Source organism: Branchiostoma lanceolatum, chromosome 9 (assembly GCF_035083965.1).
Source record: "Branchiostoma lanceolatum isolate klBraLanc5 chromosome 9, klBraLanc5.hap2, whole genome shotgun sequence".
In the NCBI taxonomy this organism is placed as follows: domain Eukaryota; kingdom Metazoa; phylum Chordata; class Leptocardii; order Amphioxiformes; family Branchiostomatidae; genus Branchiostoma; species Branchiostoma lanceolatum.
Window position 1 is genome coordinate 5,375,462 of NC_089730.1, and position 16,280 is coordinate 5,391,741.

Genomic DNA, 16,280 nt, shown 5'->3' on the forward strand with positions numbered 1-16,280 from the left:
GCATGGCACGCCCACTGCACAAAGATTGTAATCAACACGAATAGACAACTCCTTCATACACCAAATTCCGTCACCTGTAGCTGCTTATCTACAAAATTCCAGGGCATAAACAGGTACTTCAACTTAATTGCACATAATTGCAGGGCGTAAACCGGTACATGTACATGTACTTCTCTGATTTTGGGTCCGTACTTTGGAACGAATCGTCTCCATAGGGGAGGCTGTTCACAAGAAACCGCGTCGAATAGAAACCAAGTGCAGTAGAACTGATGTGCCATCAAGAAGAAAAGACAGACTCGTTCAGCCTGCTAAGAAGGCTAGATTTATGGACGAAGGACTTAATTTATTTCACGACAATTGTACATGGTATAGTGTATGGCAACAACTATTAAATATAGTACAAAATAAAAGTATAGAATATAACTTAACATCCTGTGACCTAGTGATACGTTGGAATACAGGAAAAAAAGCCCAAATCCATGACCGCGAAGCATTTTGTGATTAGCCGGTTACTGACTTAGAATCAGACCCCGCAACTCAGAGATTGTATTCGACCCCGGCAACAGTATTTAGACAACTACTTCAACTCAATTTCCGCCACCTATAATTAAAAAATACCTACATAATTACAGAGCGTTAACAGGTATTTTTGTCCCTTCCGACTACCACTCCTGCATTCTGTCATTTGCAGTCCCGAGAACAAGACCTCCAGGCGCAACTCGGTCTATAACGTAAGTCCTTTCCGGCATTGCCGTGAAGTTTTACTAGCCTCCACCAGGCATTCCTACGGGGTTATGGATAGTAGAATTCCGAACAAAAACTTGGTGAAAAGCGTGAGTCACAGCCGTGGAGTTTTCTAGCCTCCACCAGGCCCTACTACGGGGCTATGGATAGTAGAATTCCCGGCAAAAACTTGGCGAATAGCGTAAGTATTTTCAGGCATTGCCGTGGAGTTTTACTAGCCTCCGCCACGCATTCCTACGGGGTTGTTGCTAGTAGGATTTGGCAAATAATTCAGTGAAAGATTGACCAGGAGATTCAGTCCGCGGGAGGGATATCATTTTTGCCTTTGCGCGGGCAAATCTTACCCTACGCCGTAGGCTACGGTGGCCAAACTCCCCTGGCAAATGTTCTCCCTATAGCCGGCGTAGTCTATGTCTGGTAGACAATCTACGGTCTTAGGAAATAGCTCAATCTAGTTGCAGTTCATGGACCTCCTCAAATAGGTTAAAACGCTACTATTTATCTAGATAACGGCTGTCAAAATCAAGGACGAAGAATCACAGCGGCAGGATGCCGACTCGTCGTATCCGATCTGTGTGTGTTTACGGGGGGAGGGGGGCGTTGGCGCTGATTTGCGATATTCAACGTTGCAACATGGTCTCAGGTTCTCAGGGCCTGTGTTGGCGTTCAGTTTCTCTCCATGTAAGCGCCTTAACGTTCAATGTTCGTCTCCCTTGTTTGTTTTTGCCGGTAGGTATTCGGTGAAGCCGCGATCGCCCTCTACCTACAGATCAGTCAGATTTTACATTCGGTACCCGATAAACAAGTTTGGACGAAAAAAAAAAGACTGTTGAACCGTTGTCTGCTGTTCTTCTTGATAATGAATTAATGTCAATCACCTTGCCTTATTTTGCATAAGCCAATCAGCTTTATCTGAAGATAAGCAATTCTCTGATTGGCTGACAGTTCGTAAAGTGGTCACGCCCCCGAAACAGAAAAGTGGGCCCATTTCAGCAGAGCCACGGCAATGACTATGTAGGTCGCGGAGTGGGTATGCGCAGGAAAATGGATGTTGCCCTATACTTTTAAATGTTGTATAGGTGCTTTATGTCATACATGGGCCGTGATAACGTTCGATACGGGTGTTCCAGACCGGTCTGTTTATCCCACGGGCTTTTACACGCGTTTCCATACAATAATTCGAACGCGTTTCACGTGCTCAGCGTGCTAGGGGTATTTCTTGCTGAACCGGTCCGAAAAGAAGGCTCGGAAAAAAACCAATTAGGAAATGAACAGTACTAACAAGCGGTTACAAGTTTTTGGGGTTAACCGGTCCAAGAAAAAAGAGGAATTCCTGTGATGTGATTTATTTCTTCTCTGCTATTTCAACATTATCCATTTGCTTACATATTTGCTACTGAAAATAGATATATCAGTGCATTGAAAATAGATAGATCATTCCAATATACAATTTGAACATAATTTGTAACACGGACAGATGCCCGTACTCGTATCTCGCTCTCCAAAATATGATATATATTCCTCCGTCGGGCGCTCCAACCGGCGACCAGGCCGATGCCTCGGATGATACGGAATACACAGCTTTAGTATCAACCATCCTCATTAAATCAGGACCCTTATCGCTCCACGTTAGCTCGCTCGCGTAGGGGCCCTGATCTTCAGCGACGGTAGACTTGGTTCTGGCGACGTCACCACCAAAACAGCTTCAGCCAATCAGAGGGTTTGCTAAACCTCATCTGAAGCAAAAGCGCAAATTAAAGGACGCTTGGAAACTATCAACCAATCAGGTTACGTCTCACATCGTTTCTTTAGGTTTAGAACAAATTAACCACCAAATAAGGATAGCTCATTAATTATTCATGAGCAACTGTCAGTGACGGCGCCAGAACCATGTCTACCGGCGCTGAAGATCAGGGCCCCTACGCGAGCGAGCTAACGTGGAGCGATAGGAGTCCTGATTTAATGAGGGTGGTATTAACGTGCCCGAAGTGTGGCTCCCTTTGTAAAGCAGGTAGTTCAGTACTAGTGACAGGGTAGCCTGCGTGACGCCATGATGAATGTATATATCACTGAATTGTTGTTTCTTCCAATGCAGTTGTGTAACACTGAAGACAAGACAATGGCTGGATCAGCAGATGAGAAGCGACAAACTCTGTTACTGAGGACCAAGGTAAGTAGAATTTTCTTATTACAAAATAACGAGTATTGTTTTTGCCAAGAAGGTTATATTTTTGGTGCCGTGTGTGTGTGTGTGTGTGTGTGTGTGTGTGTGTGTGCGTGTGTGTGTGTGTGTGTATGTGTGTGCATGTGTGTGTGCATGTGTGTGTGTGTGTGTGTCTGTGTGTGTGTGTGTGTGTGTGTGTGTGTGTGTGTGTGTGTGTGTGTGTGTGTGTGTCCGAACAGCTCGAGAAGCTGTGGATGGATCCTTACAATATTTGGGATTTAAGTAGGATTCGGAAAACGAAAGCTTACTAGGGAAAACGAAAGTACTTCGATAATGGGACTCCTAGCGGTTTCATTCGTTACTGCAGCGGAACATTCGCTTGTGATATCTCCTTGTTATCATTCCAGGTTGCGGAACAAGCGGAGATGTACGAAGACATGGTGAAGTGCGTGAAGGAGTTGGCGGAGACGGGCGGGAAACTGTCGTTGGAGGAGAGGAACTTGCTGTCCGCGGCCTACAAGAACGTGGTGGGCTCCAGGAGGGCCGCCTGGCGGGTTGTCACGGCAATGGATCAGAAGAAGGCCGAACAGGAGGTGGACGTGTCAGACAGCGGGCGACAGGCGGCGAAGTGGCTGCGGGAGAAGATGGTGACGGACTTGAAGGAGTTCTGCGGCGACGTCTTGACGTTGATCGACAAGTTCTTACTCCCCACAGCCGAAAATCAAGAGGCCGAGGCCGAAGTCTTCTACCACAAGATGAAGGGAGACTACTACCGCTACCTGACGGAAATCAGCGAAGGGGACGAGAGAGAGGATATGTTGACAAAGGCCAAGGAGTCCTACGAGAAAGCGTACGCGAAGGCTACTACAGACCTGACCCCAACACACCCCGTACGGCTGGGACTTGCGCTGAATTGGTCAGTGTTCCACTACGAGATCCGAAAGGACGGCAAAGAAGCGTGCCGGGTGGCGAATGATGCGTTCAACGCCGCATTATCGGGACTGGACAACTTGCCAGAAGACTCGCACAAAGACAGCACTGTGATCATGCAGTTAATCCGGGACAACATCACGCTCTGGACGAGCGAGCAGGAAGACAAGGGAGAGAACTAGATCACCCCCTCTCCCATCTTAAACACATTTGAAACACAACATTACCTGTTCAACCCATGAAACTGTATTCCTATATAACACGTTTACTTATTGAGTCAATGCCAACTACTAGTATTATCTTTGGCTTATACATTATACTGTTTGGCTTCTATTTGGATGATGAACTTGGTCCATTGAGCTTTCTGATCTCCCAAGAAATTGTACGAACCATTGTTTGGTTCTTTTATCGTCTTTAAAAAATACATTCCGAGCGCTGTCAGGGGCTGCAGGCCCCCCTCCAGCCGCTAGGAGCGCGATTATGGTCCGACCAGTTTGATGGGGAGAGGGGGGGGGGGGGGGTACAGACTCAGTTTTGCTCGCCATGGTATAGATTTAATTGTGTAATCTTTTGTGGTGATAATGATAATTTATTAGAAATAATACAATTGGTCACAGCAAAGAGGCCTCCTTGGTTTTGGTGTCCGGTTGGAAAAGTTGGTGTTTAGCCCGGCAGAAAGTTATAATAATTGAACAGGCACTGGCTTTGTTTTTGCCAGTGATCTAGTTAACGTTAATCTATAATCGCGAGACCTTTTGGGGTGTTAATATTGATTTATAAGGCATATACTTGGTTTTGGTGTCCAGTCGGACAAGTTGGTGTTTAGCAAGGGAGAAAGTTATTGATAAAGCCTTATGTTCAGATATGACGTTACTATTTTAGCCAGACCATTTTAATGACGTACTGACTTTGTTTTTCCAATGAATTGGTTAATCTATAATTGTGTAACCTGTTGTGGTGTTAATGTAAATTTTATCAGGCATGTACTTGGTTCTGGTGTCCAGTTTTGAAGAAAAAAAATGTTTTGTCCGGGAGAAAGTTATAAATAAAGCCTTCTCTTAATATATGACGATGAATTTATTTTAATTGTGTCTCTTTTATTTACTTTCAAAAAAAATACACCGATGATTTTACCGACTTATAGGTCGGGCTCAAATAAAATTTGTATGACTTGTGTATTTCCAACAAAGATTTTGACCAACGGTCAGCTGTGTGTAAAATACGAATAAGCGAACATCCACTATAGAAATAGAAAAGGGTAGATATAAAAAAGCTGCCTGCTCACGAGAGTTTTGTACAATGAACGAAGTGGAAAATGAAATACATTTTATTTACCAATGTCCTCTATATGACACCGAATGAAACGAAACAGCTTCCGTTAATTCCCCTAGCTTTCATCATTTGAATAGCTTACAAAAATCCATCTTACTTCTAAAATCAACCAACCCACTTACCATACAAAACGGGGGTCACTTCATTTTCCACTGACTTCAAAAAAGAAGTCAAAGCCAACATATTAGTCAACCATGATAGTTAACATAGAACCTTCACAGCAGACTAGATAATAATTCCGATTCCCATGTATCTCCATGTACAGTACTTGTTTGTCTGCAATTAGCCTTCGGGCATGAACTTTCAATAAAGTCATTATACATATACGGTTGTATATATACGTATGTAACGTTACATAAATCGTTGTACCTTGTAACCTCACCGCAACCGCACAAGAGACAACGAAAATCTATTCGAAAGAATAAGTCAGCATTTTAAGTGCCACTAGCCGGGGGTCCCCAGAAAGTGTGAAATGGAAAGAAATGGAACGAAATGGAACGAACTGAAACAAAATACTTCTGTGTTTAGAATGCTTCCTGTTCCGGTCTACTGTGAATGTTACAACGTTCCTTATATTTCGCTATCTACTGGTATTCCATTTCACCCTAGCCTTTGAAAATGTACTCTTATTCTTTTAGGCTCAACGCTAACCCTTGGCACCTACATAATAATTGTATTGCTTCTGTTTGGATGATTCTTTCGCTTTTTGACCTTAAAGGGAATGTTATAAGTCATTGTTTGTTTCCTATTCAACTTATATTCCTTTTTTTCTGAAATACCCCCCCCCCCCCATTCTTCGTCTATCTCACTCTCTTTGCTTGTATCAAATGGGTACTGTGACAGTATTTACCATTACCATAATCAGACCACTTTCACTCTCATTGTTATCGGTATCTATCAGCATTATCATCAATCTTATTATCGTAATCGGCGACTGTTATAATTATTCGTCAGTATAATCCTCCATACTAAATTATTCATGCCAAAGGCGGCCACCCTGTCAGTATTTTTTTTAGTAAAATGTTGCTGACAATGATATCATCAACGCAAATATTGCAGAAAATTGCTCATATTCGCCCGCGAAAAAAAAAACTATTAGAAGTAAGGTACGGTCCATTCAATACAGTGTATGGTGTTATCCCAAAAAAACATTAATCGTGAAACAACAAAGGAGATCCAACAATGCCAAACGGTAAACGATTGACATTGAACTTGTCCTGATGATGTCATAGATAGGACGTGTGGTGTTTTTTATGCCCCCCCTCCCCCGTTAGTCGGGCGGGCCGCTAGGAGCGCAATTTTAGGCAGGCCTTTTTTTTTGTATTCCCCAAGCAGAGGTTAGGTCCTAACTTGTTTTGAACGTCTTTTTATGTGTTTTTATAAGGCGTCTGGCCTAAAAGACATCCAAAACAAGCCGTAGCCTAACCTCTGCTTGGAGAGTAAATTTTATGCATAGGGCACTGACTCAGTTTTCCCATGGTATAGATCTATTCTTGTGCAGCATGTTGTGTTGTTAATGTTGGTTTATTATGCATGTACCTGAATTGGTTTTGGCTTTGCAGGTGATCCTGGAATAAAATTACACAGTTCGCAAGCAACTCTTGACATACTTTTCAATCTTAAGTCTCTGGTTAAAGTGGCCTTGTGGTTAGGGTTGTTGCCTTAAAGGTTCTGGGTTCGAAACCCTAGCAGGCCCCGATGTAGTGTCCTAGGAAAGTCACTTTACACCTACTAGTATTTCTTCACACGACTCAGCTCAAAATGAAACAAACCAATTACCCAGACCAGTATGTTGCGTCCATGAGTACCTAGCTTCGGTAAGGGATGTCCTCTCGGATGGGACGTTAAAGTAAGCCCCGTGTATGACGAGAGCCCGATTCGAGCACGTTAAAATCCCAACACATTTATCGAAAAGGGTATAGGGGTTCTTCCCGATGGAAGTGGGTTAAGCTGCAAGTACAGGAACATGCCTTGTGTGCTGGGCCTGGCTATAACCGGGATAGGGTATTTCCCAGAAGAAAACACTTTTGCGTGCGTGTAGCGCTCGAAACCAAGCAGTTAGGGGAGTTAGGGCCGTCGACTATTTCGCGGGTTTCCTGAGGTCAGGGATCAAGCATTTTTTTTTTTACTTGACTAAAAAAAATGGCAGCTTAAGGGTTGACTGTTGCCATCTTATTCAAATCATCTTTCAGGGCAGCGAGTGTAGGATCCCCGGTAATAATTGGATGGCATCCATGCTAATATAATGACCACCCCTGGGTAAATATTTCGGACTGATTGCCAGTATTTACGTAATTGCTAATTGACGTAATTGCTGCCCCAAAACTACATGACAGTCCACATCATTCCCTACAGTACAATTCAGATGTTGTAAAAGTTTAACTCTGACATCAAAGACTCGAATAAAGGCATATGCCATGGCTGGTCACCGAATATGGTCACCGAAACGTTTGGTTGTGGTAAAAGAGTCTTTCTATTCAGTGACTTACTCTTTGTGTAAAAAGATAATTTTTAGTCAGTGACTTACCAACCTGATGAAACTATTCAGGGATTGACATGTACAGTTTCTGTAAGTTCCAAGAATCAACTATTTATCAGTAAAGAAGCACACACACTTCGCGTAATAGGGCATGGCACGCCCACTGCACAAAGATTTTAATCAACACGAATAGACAACTCCTTCATACACCAAATTCCGTCACCTGTAGCTGCTTATCTACAACATTCCAGGGCATAAACAGGTACTTCAACTTAATTGTACATAATTGCAGGGCGTAAACCGGTACATGTACATGTACTTCTCTGATTTTGGGTCTGTACTTTTGAACGAATCGTCTCCATAGGGGAGGCTGTTCACAAGAAACCGCGTCGAATAGAAACCAAGTGCAGTAGAACTGATGTGCCATCAAGAAGAAAAGACAGACTCGTTCAGCCTGCTAAGAAGGCTAGATTTATGGAAGAAGGACTTAATTTATTGCACGACAATTGTACATGGTATAGTGTATGGCAACAACTATTAAATATAGTACAAAATAAAAGTATAGAATATAACTTAACATCCTGTGACCTAGTGATACGTTGGAATACAGGAAAAAAAGCCCAAATCCATGACCGCGAAGCATTTTGTGATTAGCCGGTTACTGACTTAGAATCAGACCCCGCAACTCAGAGATTGTATTCGACCCCGGCAACAGTATATAGACAACTACTTCAACTCAATTTCCGCCACCTATAATTAAAAAATACCTACATGATTACAGAGCGTCAACAGGTACTTTTGTCCCTTCAGACTACCACTCCTGCATTCCGTCATTTGCAGTCCCGAGAACAAGACCTCCAGGCGCAACTCGGTATATAACGTAAGTCTTTTCCGACATTGCCGTGAAGTTTTACTAGCCTCCACCAGGCCTTCCTACGGGGTTATGGATAGTAGAATTCCGAACAAAAACTTGGTGAAAAGCGTCTTTTCCGGCACAGTCGTGGAGTTTTCTAGCCTCCACCAGGCCCTCCTACGGGGCTATGGATAGTCGAAATCCGGGCAAAAACTTGATGAATAGCGTAAGTCTTTTCCGACACAGCCGTGGAGTTTTACTAGCCCATACCGGCCTTCCTACGGGGTTATGGATAGTAGAATTCCGGGCAAAAATTTGGCGAATAGCGTAAGTCTTTTCCGGCACAGCCGTGGAGTTTTACTAGCCTCCGCCATGCATTCCTACGGGGTTGTTGATAGTAGGATTTGGCAAATAATTCAGTGAAAGATTGGCCAAGAGATTCAGTCCGCGGGAGGGATATCATTGTCGCCTTTGTGCGGGCAAATCTTACCCTACGCCGTAGGCTACGGTGGCAAAACTCCCCTGGCAAATGTTCTCCCTATAGCCGGCGTAGTCTATGTCTGGTAGACAATCTACGGTCTTAAGAAATAGCTCAATCTAGTTGCAGTTCATGGACCTCCTCAAATAGGTTAAAACGCTACTATTTATCTAGATAACGGCTGTCAAAATCAAGGACGTTAAAGAATCACAGCGGCAGGATGCCGACTCGCCGTATCCGATTTGTGTGTGTTTAGGGGGGGGGGGGGCGTTGGCGCTGATTTGCAATGTTAAACGTTGCAACATGGTCCATTTTCTCAGGGTCCATGCTTTTTGTGTTGGCGTTCAGTTTCTCTCCATGTAAGCGCCTTAACGTTCAAATTTCGTCTCCCTTGTTTTTTTTTTGCCGGTAGGTATTCGGTGAAGTCGTGATCGCCCTCTACCTACAGATCAGTCAGATTTTACATTCGGTACCCGATAAACAAGTTTGGACGAAAAAAAAGACTGTTGAAACGTTGTCTGCTGTTCTTATTGATTATGAATGTCAATCACCTTGCCATATTTTGAATAAGCCAATCAGCTTTACCTGAAGATAAGCAATTCTCTGATTGGCTGACAGTTCGTAAAGTGGCCACGCCCCGAAACAGAAAAGTGGGCCAATTTCAGTATAGCCACGGCAAGGGCTATGTAGGGCGCGGAGTGGGTATTCGTAGGAGAATGGGTGTAGCCCTACTTTTAAATGTTGTATAGGTTCTTTATGTCATACATGGGCCGTGATAACGTTCGATACAGGTGTTCCAGACCGGTCTGTTTATCCCACGGGCTTTTACACGCGTTTCCATACAATAATTCGAACGCGTTTCACGTGCTCAGCGTGCTAGGGGTATTTCTTGCTGAACCGGTCCGGAAAAAAAGGCTCGGAAAAAAAAACCAATTAGGAAATGAACAGTACTAACAAGCGCTTACACGTTTTGGGGGTTAACCGGTCAAAGAAAAAAGAGGAATTCCTGTGATGTGATTTATTTCTTCTCTACTATTTCAACATTATCCATTTGCTTACATATTTGCTACTGAAAATAGATATATCAGTGCATTGAAAATAGATAGATCATTCCAATATACAATTTGAACATAATTTGTAACACGGACAGATGCCCGTACTCGTATCTCGCTCTCCAAAATATGATATATATTCCTCCGTCGGGCGCTCCAACCGGTCGATGGCTCGGATGATACGGAGTACACAGCTTTAGTATCAACGTGCCCGAAGTGTGAGCCCCTTCGTAAAGCTGGTATAGTTTAGTACTAGGGCCAGGGTAGCCTGTGTGACGCTACGTATGCTACTGGCAGCCGTGCAGTGCATATCAGTGGAGTCCTGCCTGAGACAATTACCAAGTACAATTTATTCTTCAACTTGTGTTTGAAATAACAACAGATATCAGAAATTTAAGTTTGGCTACACATCAAGGATACTTAGCCCAGAAATAAAGTAATGACAACAATGGCTTGTGATTTAGTTTGAGACAGTGGCTGGCAGTTTTGCTACAGTTCTACAGAGACCTAGTCTATACTGGTTTCTTAGACTACAAGTAGACACCAAAATTACAAGTCATATTTCTAGACACACAATTACTAAAGATAATACGGGAAAGACATTTTCAAGTTGGAAATGTAGATACAATAAGATACTCTGACAGTACATTGACAGGGTTGATTTGAAAATTTGAACAAGGTTGATTTCCCAAAACCTGAAAGTTGTAGAATTAATCTGTATTATCTTGATTATCCAAAGGATCTTATCTAATTGAAACCTCCTTGGATTATGCAACTTTCTTACAGTTATCTGAGCTATTCTGTATTGTTTGATAATGTTCCTAAAACCAGTACAAAAAAAGTTTTGAATTTCTTTACTAGTATTATGGTAATCTGTCCTTGCCTATTGTTCTGGGATGGCAGACGCTCCAATCCTTTTATGAATTGATGTGGTTATGGGGGTCAATCCACCATTCAAGCTGCTGGACAGGTCACAGTAGGAACACTTCCTTTACGACTTGCCCCGGGTAAGAACCCGATGGCTTTAATAAAAAAGAAGTTTCGTACTTTCGGTCTAACTGAGGCCTCTGTCTAACGTTTTCCAGGCGAAGGTGCACCATGAGACTGTTCGTTGGTACCCTGCTCGTCCTAACTGAGTCCTCTGTCTAACGTTTTCCAGGCGAAGCTGCACCATGAGACTGTTCGTTGGTACCCTGCTCGTCCTAACTGAGTCCTCTGTCTAACGTTTTCCAGGCGAAGCTGCACCATGAGACTGTTCGTTGGTACCCTGCTCGTCCTAACTGAGTCCTCTGTCTAACGTTTTCCAGGCAAAGCTGCACCATGAGACTGTTCGTTGGTACCCTGCTCGTCCTAACTGAGTCCTCTGTCTAACGTTTTCCAGGCAAAGCTGCACCATGAGACTGTTCGTTGGCACCCTGCTCGTGACCATGCTCGTCGTGGCCATGCTCATCGACGACTCGGAGGGGTACAACAGAGGGCGCAGGCGCAGACGCAACAAGAGGAGCATGGAGGACGTTGCCGACGGTACGCTCAACTTATCTTACCTTAATAAGAGCAGATGTATTGGTTGGGCGTGTTTTGCGGGTCTTTTGTAGCATTTTCTGCATTTTTACGTCCCTCTGCCTGGAGACGTGAGGTGTCACCGTTTCCCTACTCCGACCGTCTATACAGGAAATGATGCATCGCTAGAGAGAGGTAGCCTCTACCAGACTAACTACTCTAGCTAAGAGGAAAATAATTTGCCAGAGGTTTGGAGAGTACCCTCTAAGGGCAAATGATGTTCTTCCTGCAGACTGACTCTGCTTGCCAACTATTTACTCTATTTTCCCCTAATGTTACTATCCATACCCTAATAGAAAGGTCCAGTGGAGGCTAAGATAGCCGTACAAAAGGCCATGTGCAAACATTTGTGATCCACAGCTTTATGGCGTCTTATTCTGATTTGATACACACAAAAAAAGCGTTACTTCTTCCATGATCCACTTGATACGTTTTCTTAATGATTGTCTTAATTACTGTTAACAGAAGAGCTGGTGGAGATTATGCAAGAGGCCAGGTCCCTCCTGGAGGAACTGAAGGACCTCGATGACCTTGATGACATGGCGGCAGAGAGAGCGCCCATGGAGTCGAGGGGCGCCGGCTATGAGGACAACGGTAAGAAACTTGTGGACCTTCTTGCTTTTACATACTTAATGAGGAAATTCTAAAATTCCGGAGTTTTGTGCAATAGGACTCAAATACATGTAAAACAATGTAGTTTGCGGCACGTGGGACATTGACAGATACCAATTATGCAAATGAATTCCTAATTTGCATGATTAATGAAAAAGTGCCATAATTCATCAAAATGGTAGATGATTAGACTATCAATGTGTAAGTTAGTTTAAGGTGTACATAACCAAGCTTAGATTATGTAAATGTCGAAGTCATTCGCATAATCAGAATACTGTAAATACATTTAATTTTGCGTGGTTTTAATTTCGCGGTAGGGAGAAAATGGAGTGGTTGCGGTGGTTTTAATTTCGCGTATGAGACAATGGTAGACAAAGTGGTAGGAGGGCAAAAAAATCGCCGTGGTTTTAAGTTCGTGGCGAAGAGCTTACCGCGAAAACCGCGAACATAAAACCACCGCGAAGATTTCTGCATTTACAGTATTTCATGGAGATATGAGGTCTCCGAACTCTTGTTTTGTCTTTCATTCCTTTTTTTTCTGAAATGCATTCCGAGCACTGTGTACTACTATATCATCTTCATACCTTCCTTATTATCTCCCACAAAAAACCTCTTCGTCTATCTCACTCTCTTTGCTTGTATCAGATAGGGAATTGGGACAGTTACCATGATGATGATAATGATTTGGTTTATTTCATATCATTAAAAAAATATCACAGTTTTGCAGTGCACGCGTCGCGTGCACTGAATTGAACTGGGGATAACATCGGTTTGACTCCTGACATTATTTAGCTTCATAAAATTATCTACAATTACCTTTACTAATACATGTATATACGACATATTCAGAACATTAAAAAAGTGTACTGACAGAATTTTTCTTACACAATACGACATTATATCCGGGTACATTGTGAATGGAGTTTAAACTGTAAACGCCAACACAATAAATTGGACTTACCCAAATTTTCGACTGATCAGCTACAGTCTTTGTCAAGGAGTGAACAATCCACTTCTTCCGTGACGTCACGTTATGCAGATGAGACACGTGACTCGGTGAGCGGTGGATCATATGTTGCAGAAAGTCTATGGCGCCCCCCGTCTCTGTTGAGGGATGGCTGTAAAGCCCGGATGTAAATGGACTCCTTAATCCCTCTTGCAAAAAAGTCTGATTCTGTGTCCAAGATCTTAACTTTGTCCAGTGAAACCGAATGTCCAGGTGACTCAATGTGCATGTGTTGAGACACTTCAGAAGTGGTTGAGCTCGGACGTTTGTGTTCGTTGAAGCGTCTTGAGTGAACGTTCAGTCTCTCCAATGTAAGTTTCTTTGCACTGGCCTCTGATGTTCTGGCCTTGACACGGAATGTAATACACAATCCCACACTTGTGATGTGTAGTTTCTCGTCTTCGATGTCCTGTGGATCGGTGATAATGGTTTCCGCCCTGTGGAAAAGGGTACGGACAACCCCGAGTTTATGGTCCAAAGGGTGGTTTGATTGGAAGTTTAAGTACTGGTCCGTGTGCGTGGGTTTGCGGTAGATCTTAACTCGCAGTGACCCGTCTTCTTGTACTGTTGTTAAAGTGTCAAGGAAAGCTAACGATCTATTCTCTTCCTTCTCAAAGAAACTTACTATTTATCTAGATAAAGGCTGTCAAAATCAAGGACGTTAAAGAATCACAGCGGCAGGATGCCGACTCGTCGTATCCGATCTGTGTGTGTTTACGGGGGGAGGGGGGCGTTTGCGCTAATTTGCGATGTTCAACGTTGCAACATGGTCCATAGGCCATGCCTTTTGTGTTGGCGTTCAGTTTCTCTCCATGTAAGCGCCTTAACGTTCAATGTTCGTCTCCCTTGTTTGTTTTTGCCGGTAGGTATTCGGTGAAGCCGCGATCGCCCTCTACCTACAGATCAGTCAGATTTTACATTCGGTACCCGATAAACAAGTTTGGACGAAGAAAAAGACTGTTGAAACGTTGTCTGCTGTTCTTCTTGATAATGAATGTCAATCACCTTGCCTTATTTTGCATAAGCCAATCAGCTTTACCTGAAGATAAGCAATTCTCTGATTGGCTGACAGTTCGTAAAGTGGTCACGCCCCCGACTGACAGAAAAGTGGGCCAATTTCAGCAGAGCCACGGCAAGGACTATGTAGGTCGCGGAGTGGGTATGCGTAGGAAAATGGGTGTTGCCCTATACTTTTAATCACAGTCAGTGTCAGAGGTCACGGGCTCAGGATGGTGCCACTCCTGGGAGCTCCCCGGACTTGGATAAGTATTTCTTCTTAATCCTAAGTCGGGGAGTCCCATGGAGGCCCATACCTGTGTCTAAATTATCTAGGTAGGGTTTACAGTATTTCCTGAGTTTTATTTTATGTTCGTTTTGTAGAAAAGTTAGTTTTCGTCACAGTACGCTCGGTGGTGAAGTGCGCACGTGCGGCCCCCTCCCACCCTAGCGGTGTTTCGTAGGGGATACTTCACCTATTTCAGTTCGTTTTATTATTATTTTCCCGACTTTTTCTTTTGTTGGTGATACACTCTGACGTGACCTCAAGTATAAGAGAATACGTTATCTACAAGTGAGTTTGCACCGCCAGAAAGAAGAAGACGAGTGCCCAACCTCTTCAGCGTGGGTGGTCGGGACCCAACATGTACCAACATGCAGCCGTAACCAAGATGCCTCAACGAGGAGAAGGCTACTCCTAAAGAAAACCCGGACGCAGGCCCAGCGAGCCGCGCCTGTATACAGCTATCGAAAGGACCGATGAGAAGTGCATACCACTCCAGAGCCCTTTCACCAACACATCGAATTGTAAACTCCAGTTGCACAACTCGGGATGGCCACAACCGAACACAGCCAAACCCCACCAGGGGAGGACAACAAGCTCACAGAAATAAGGTAAAACTTGGACTTCTGAAGTGCAAGATTCCTACTGTCTACAGTACATTTAATGTCAGAACCATTGCAAGAGCAAGTAGACAACAGGAGCTAGTCAAGTATGCAGCCAAGTACAATATTGATGTCATTTGTATACAAGAGCATAGAATTTTCCACCCACGCACAGAGATTAAGTACACAAGACTTGACAACTATCACTTCATTACAGCCTCGGCTACGAAGAACTCCCAACGATCCACCATTGGAGGAGTCGGTTTCTTACTCTCTCCGAGAGCATCAGACAACCTGCTCAAGGTAAAGAGGATCAGTGATCGGGTACTGGTAGCAGAGTTTAATGGAAACCCCAAAACAACTGTCATCGCGGCCTACTGCTACACGAACTGCAGTGAAGAGAGCAACGTCGACAATTTCTACGAGGACCTTAAAAGAACTACTGAGACTGTTCCCAAGCACAATTTCCTAGTTATTGCAGGGGACTTTAATGGACAGATAGGGCACGAAGACACAGTCTTCACCTGTAACAGGAAGACAAACAGAAATGGACAGAAGTTGCTTGACTTCGCCCAAGAATTTGGTCTAATGATATGTAACACTAAATTCATGAAATCCCAGAACAAACTATGGACACACCAACATCCTGCTGGGCACCGCTCACAGATTGATTACATAATGACTCGTACGAAATGGAGGAACAGCATTAGAGATTGTCGGGCTTTCTCCTCTTTTTCCACCGTAGGATCTGACCATCGAATAGTGTCCTGTATAACCTGCCTCAGTCTCAGGGCAACCAAGAAGGCATCCCTTTCAAACCCTATGAAACGGATTGATTGGAGAGCAGTAACAAGGAACCCCTCTATGAAACATCATTTCGCACTCGAGGTGAGAAATCGTTTTGACGCTCTCGCAGATCCTTCTGATGATATCGAAATAACATATAATAACTTGATTGAGTCTACGGAAGAAATAGCTCTCTCCACACTGCCCAAGAAGAAGAAAACTAAGTCATCACCCCTGAGTTCTCACACTCTTGTCTCCAATGCACGCAAAGAAGTGCTCGCAGCAAAACAAGTGTACGAGAACAGAGCTACTAGAACCAGTTACAGAAATCTTACCAAAGCCCAGAGGCACCTGGATGAAGCCTATGCAAGTGCTGAAGCAGAATTCATTCAGGGAAAAATAG

General features: G+C 43.7%; 2 protein-coding genes and 1 long non-coding RNA gene across 4 annotated transcripts in view; all 3 read left to right on the top strand.

Moving 5' to 3' along the window:
- Window positions 1-664: 664 nt before the first annotated feature.
- The window catches only part of LOC136442009 (14-3-3 protein zeta-like), a 20,974-nt gene continuing 5,358 nt past the window's right edge, over window positions 665-16,280 (top strand). The window contains exons 1-3 of one of the 2 annotated variants that reach the window (XM_066438600.1): window positions 665-731; window positions 11,414-11,556; window positions 12,058-12,186. In XM_066438600.1, coding sequence (XP_066294697.1) covers window positions 11,427-11,556; window positions 12,058-12,186 — 259 coding nt within the window. In that variant the 5' untranslated portion in view covers window positions 665-731; window positions 11,414-11,426. Of the gene's footprint in view, window positions 732-8,421; window positions 8,530-11,413; window positions 11,557-12,057; window positions 12,187-16,280 lie in introns of those variants that run through there. The other variant, XM_066438598.1, reaches the window with a different exon arrangement.
- LOC136442011 (14-3-3 protein zeta-like) lies at window positions 814-4,904 on the top strand. Its single transcript, XM_066438603.1, has 3 exons — window positions 814-925; window positions 2,840-2,914; window positions 3,316-4,904. Exons 1-3 carry the CDS (start codon window positions 887-889, stop codon window positions 4,018-4,020), a joined length of 819 nt encoding a protein of 272 aa, XP_066294700.1. The 5' UTR covers window positions 814-886; the 3' UTR covers window positions 4,021-4,904.
- LOC136442012 (uncharacterized) overlaps window positions 12,193-16,280 on the top strand; it is a 4,417-nt gene continuing 329 nt past the window's right edge. Inside the window, exons 1-2 of the long non-coding RNA XR_010756948.1 lie at window positions 12,193-15,100; window positions 15,309-16,280. The exon at window positions 15,309-16,280 is cut by the window's right edge and continues 329 nt beyond it. This is a non-coding gene — a long non-coding RNA (uncharacterized lncRNA). The remainder of the gene's footprint in view (window positions 15,101-15,308) is intronic.

Coding starts and splice junctions, on each gene's coding strand:
- LOC136442011 (XM_066438603.1), top strand. CDS start 887: ATGGATAGTAGAATTCCCGGCAAAAACTTGGCGAATAGC. Junction 926..2,839: donor GCAAAAACTTGGCGAATAGC/GTAAGTATTTTC, acceptor CTTCCAATGCAG/TTGTGTAACACTGAAGACAA. Junction 2,915..3,315: donor CTCTGTTACTGAGGACCAAG/GTAAGTAGAATT, acceptor TTATCATTCCAG/GTTGCGGAACAAGCGGAGAT.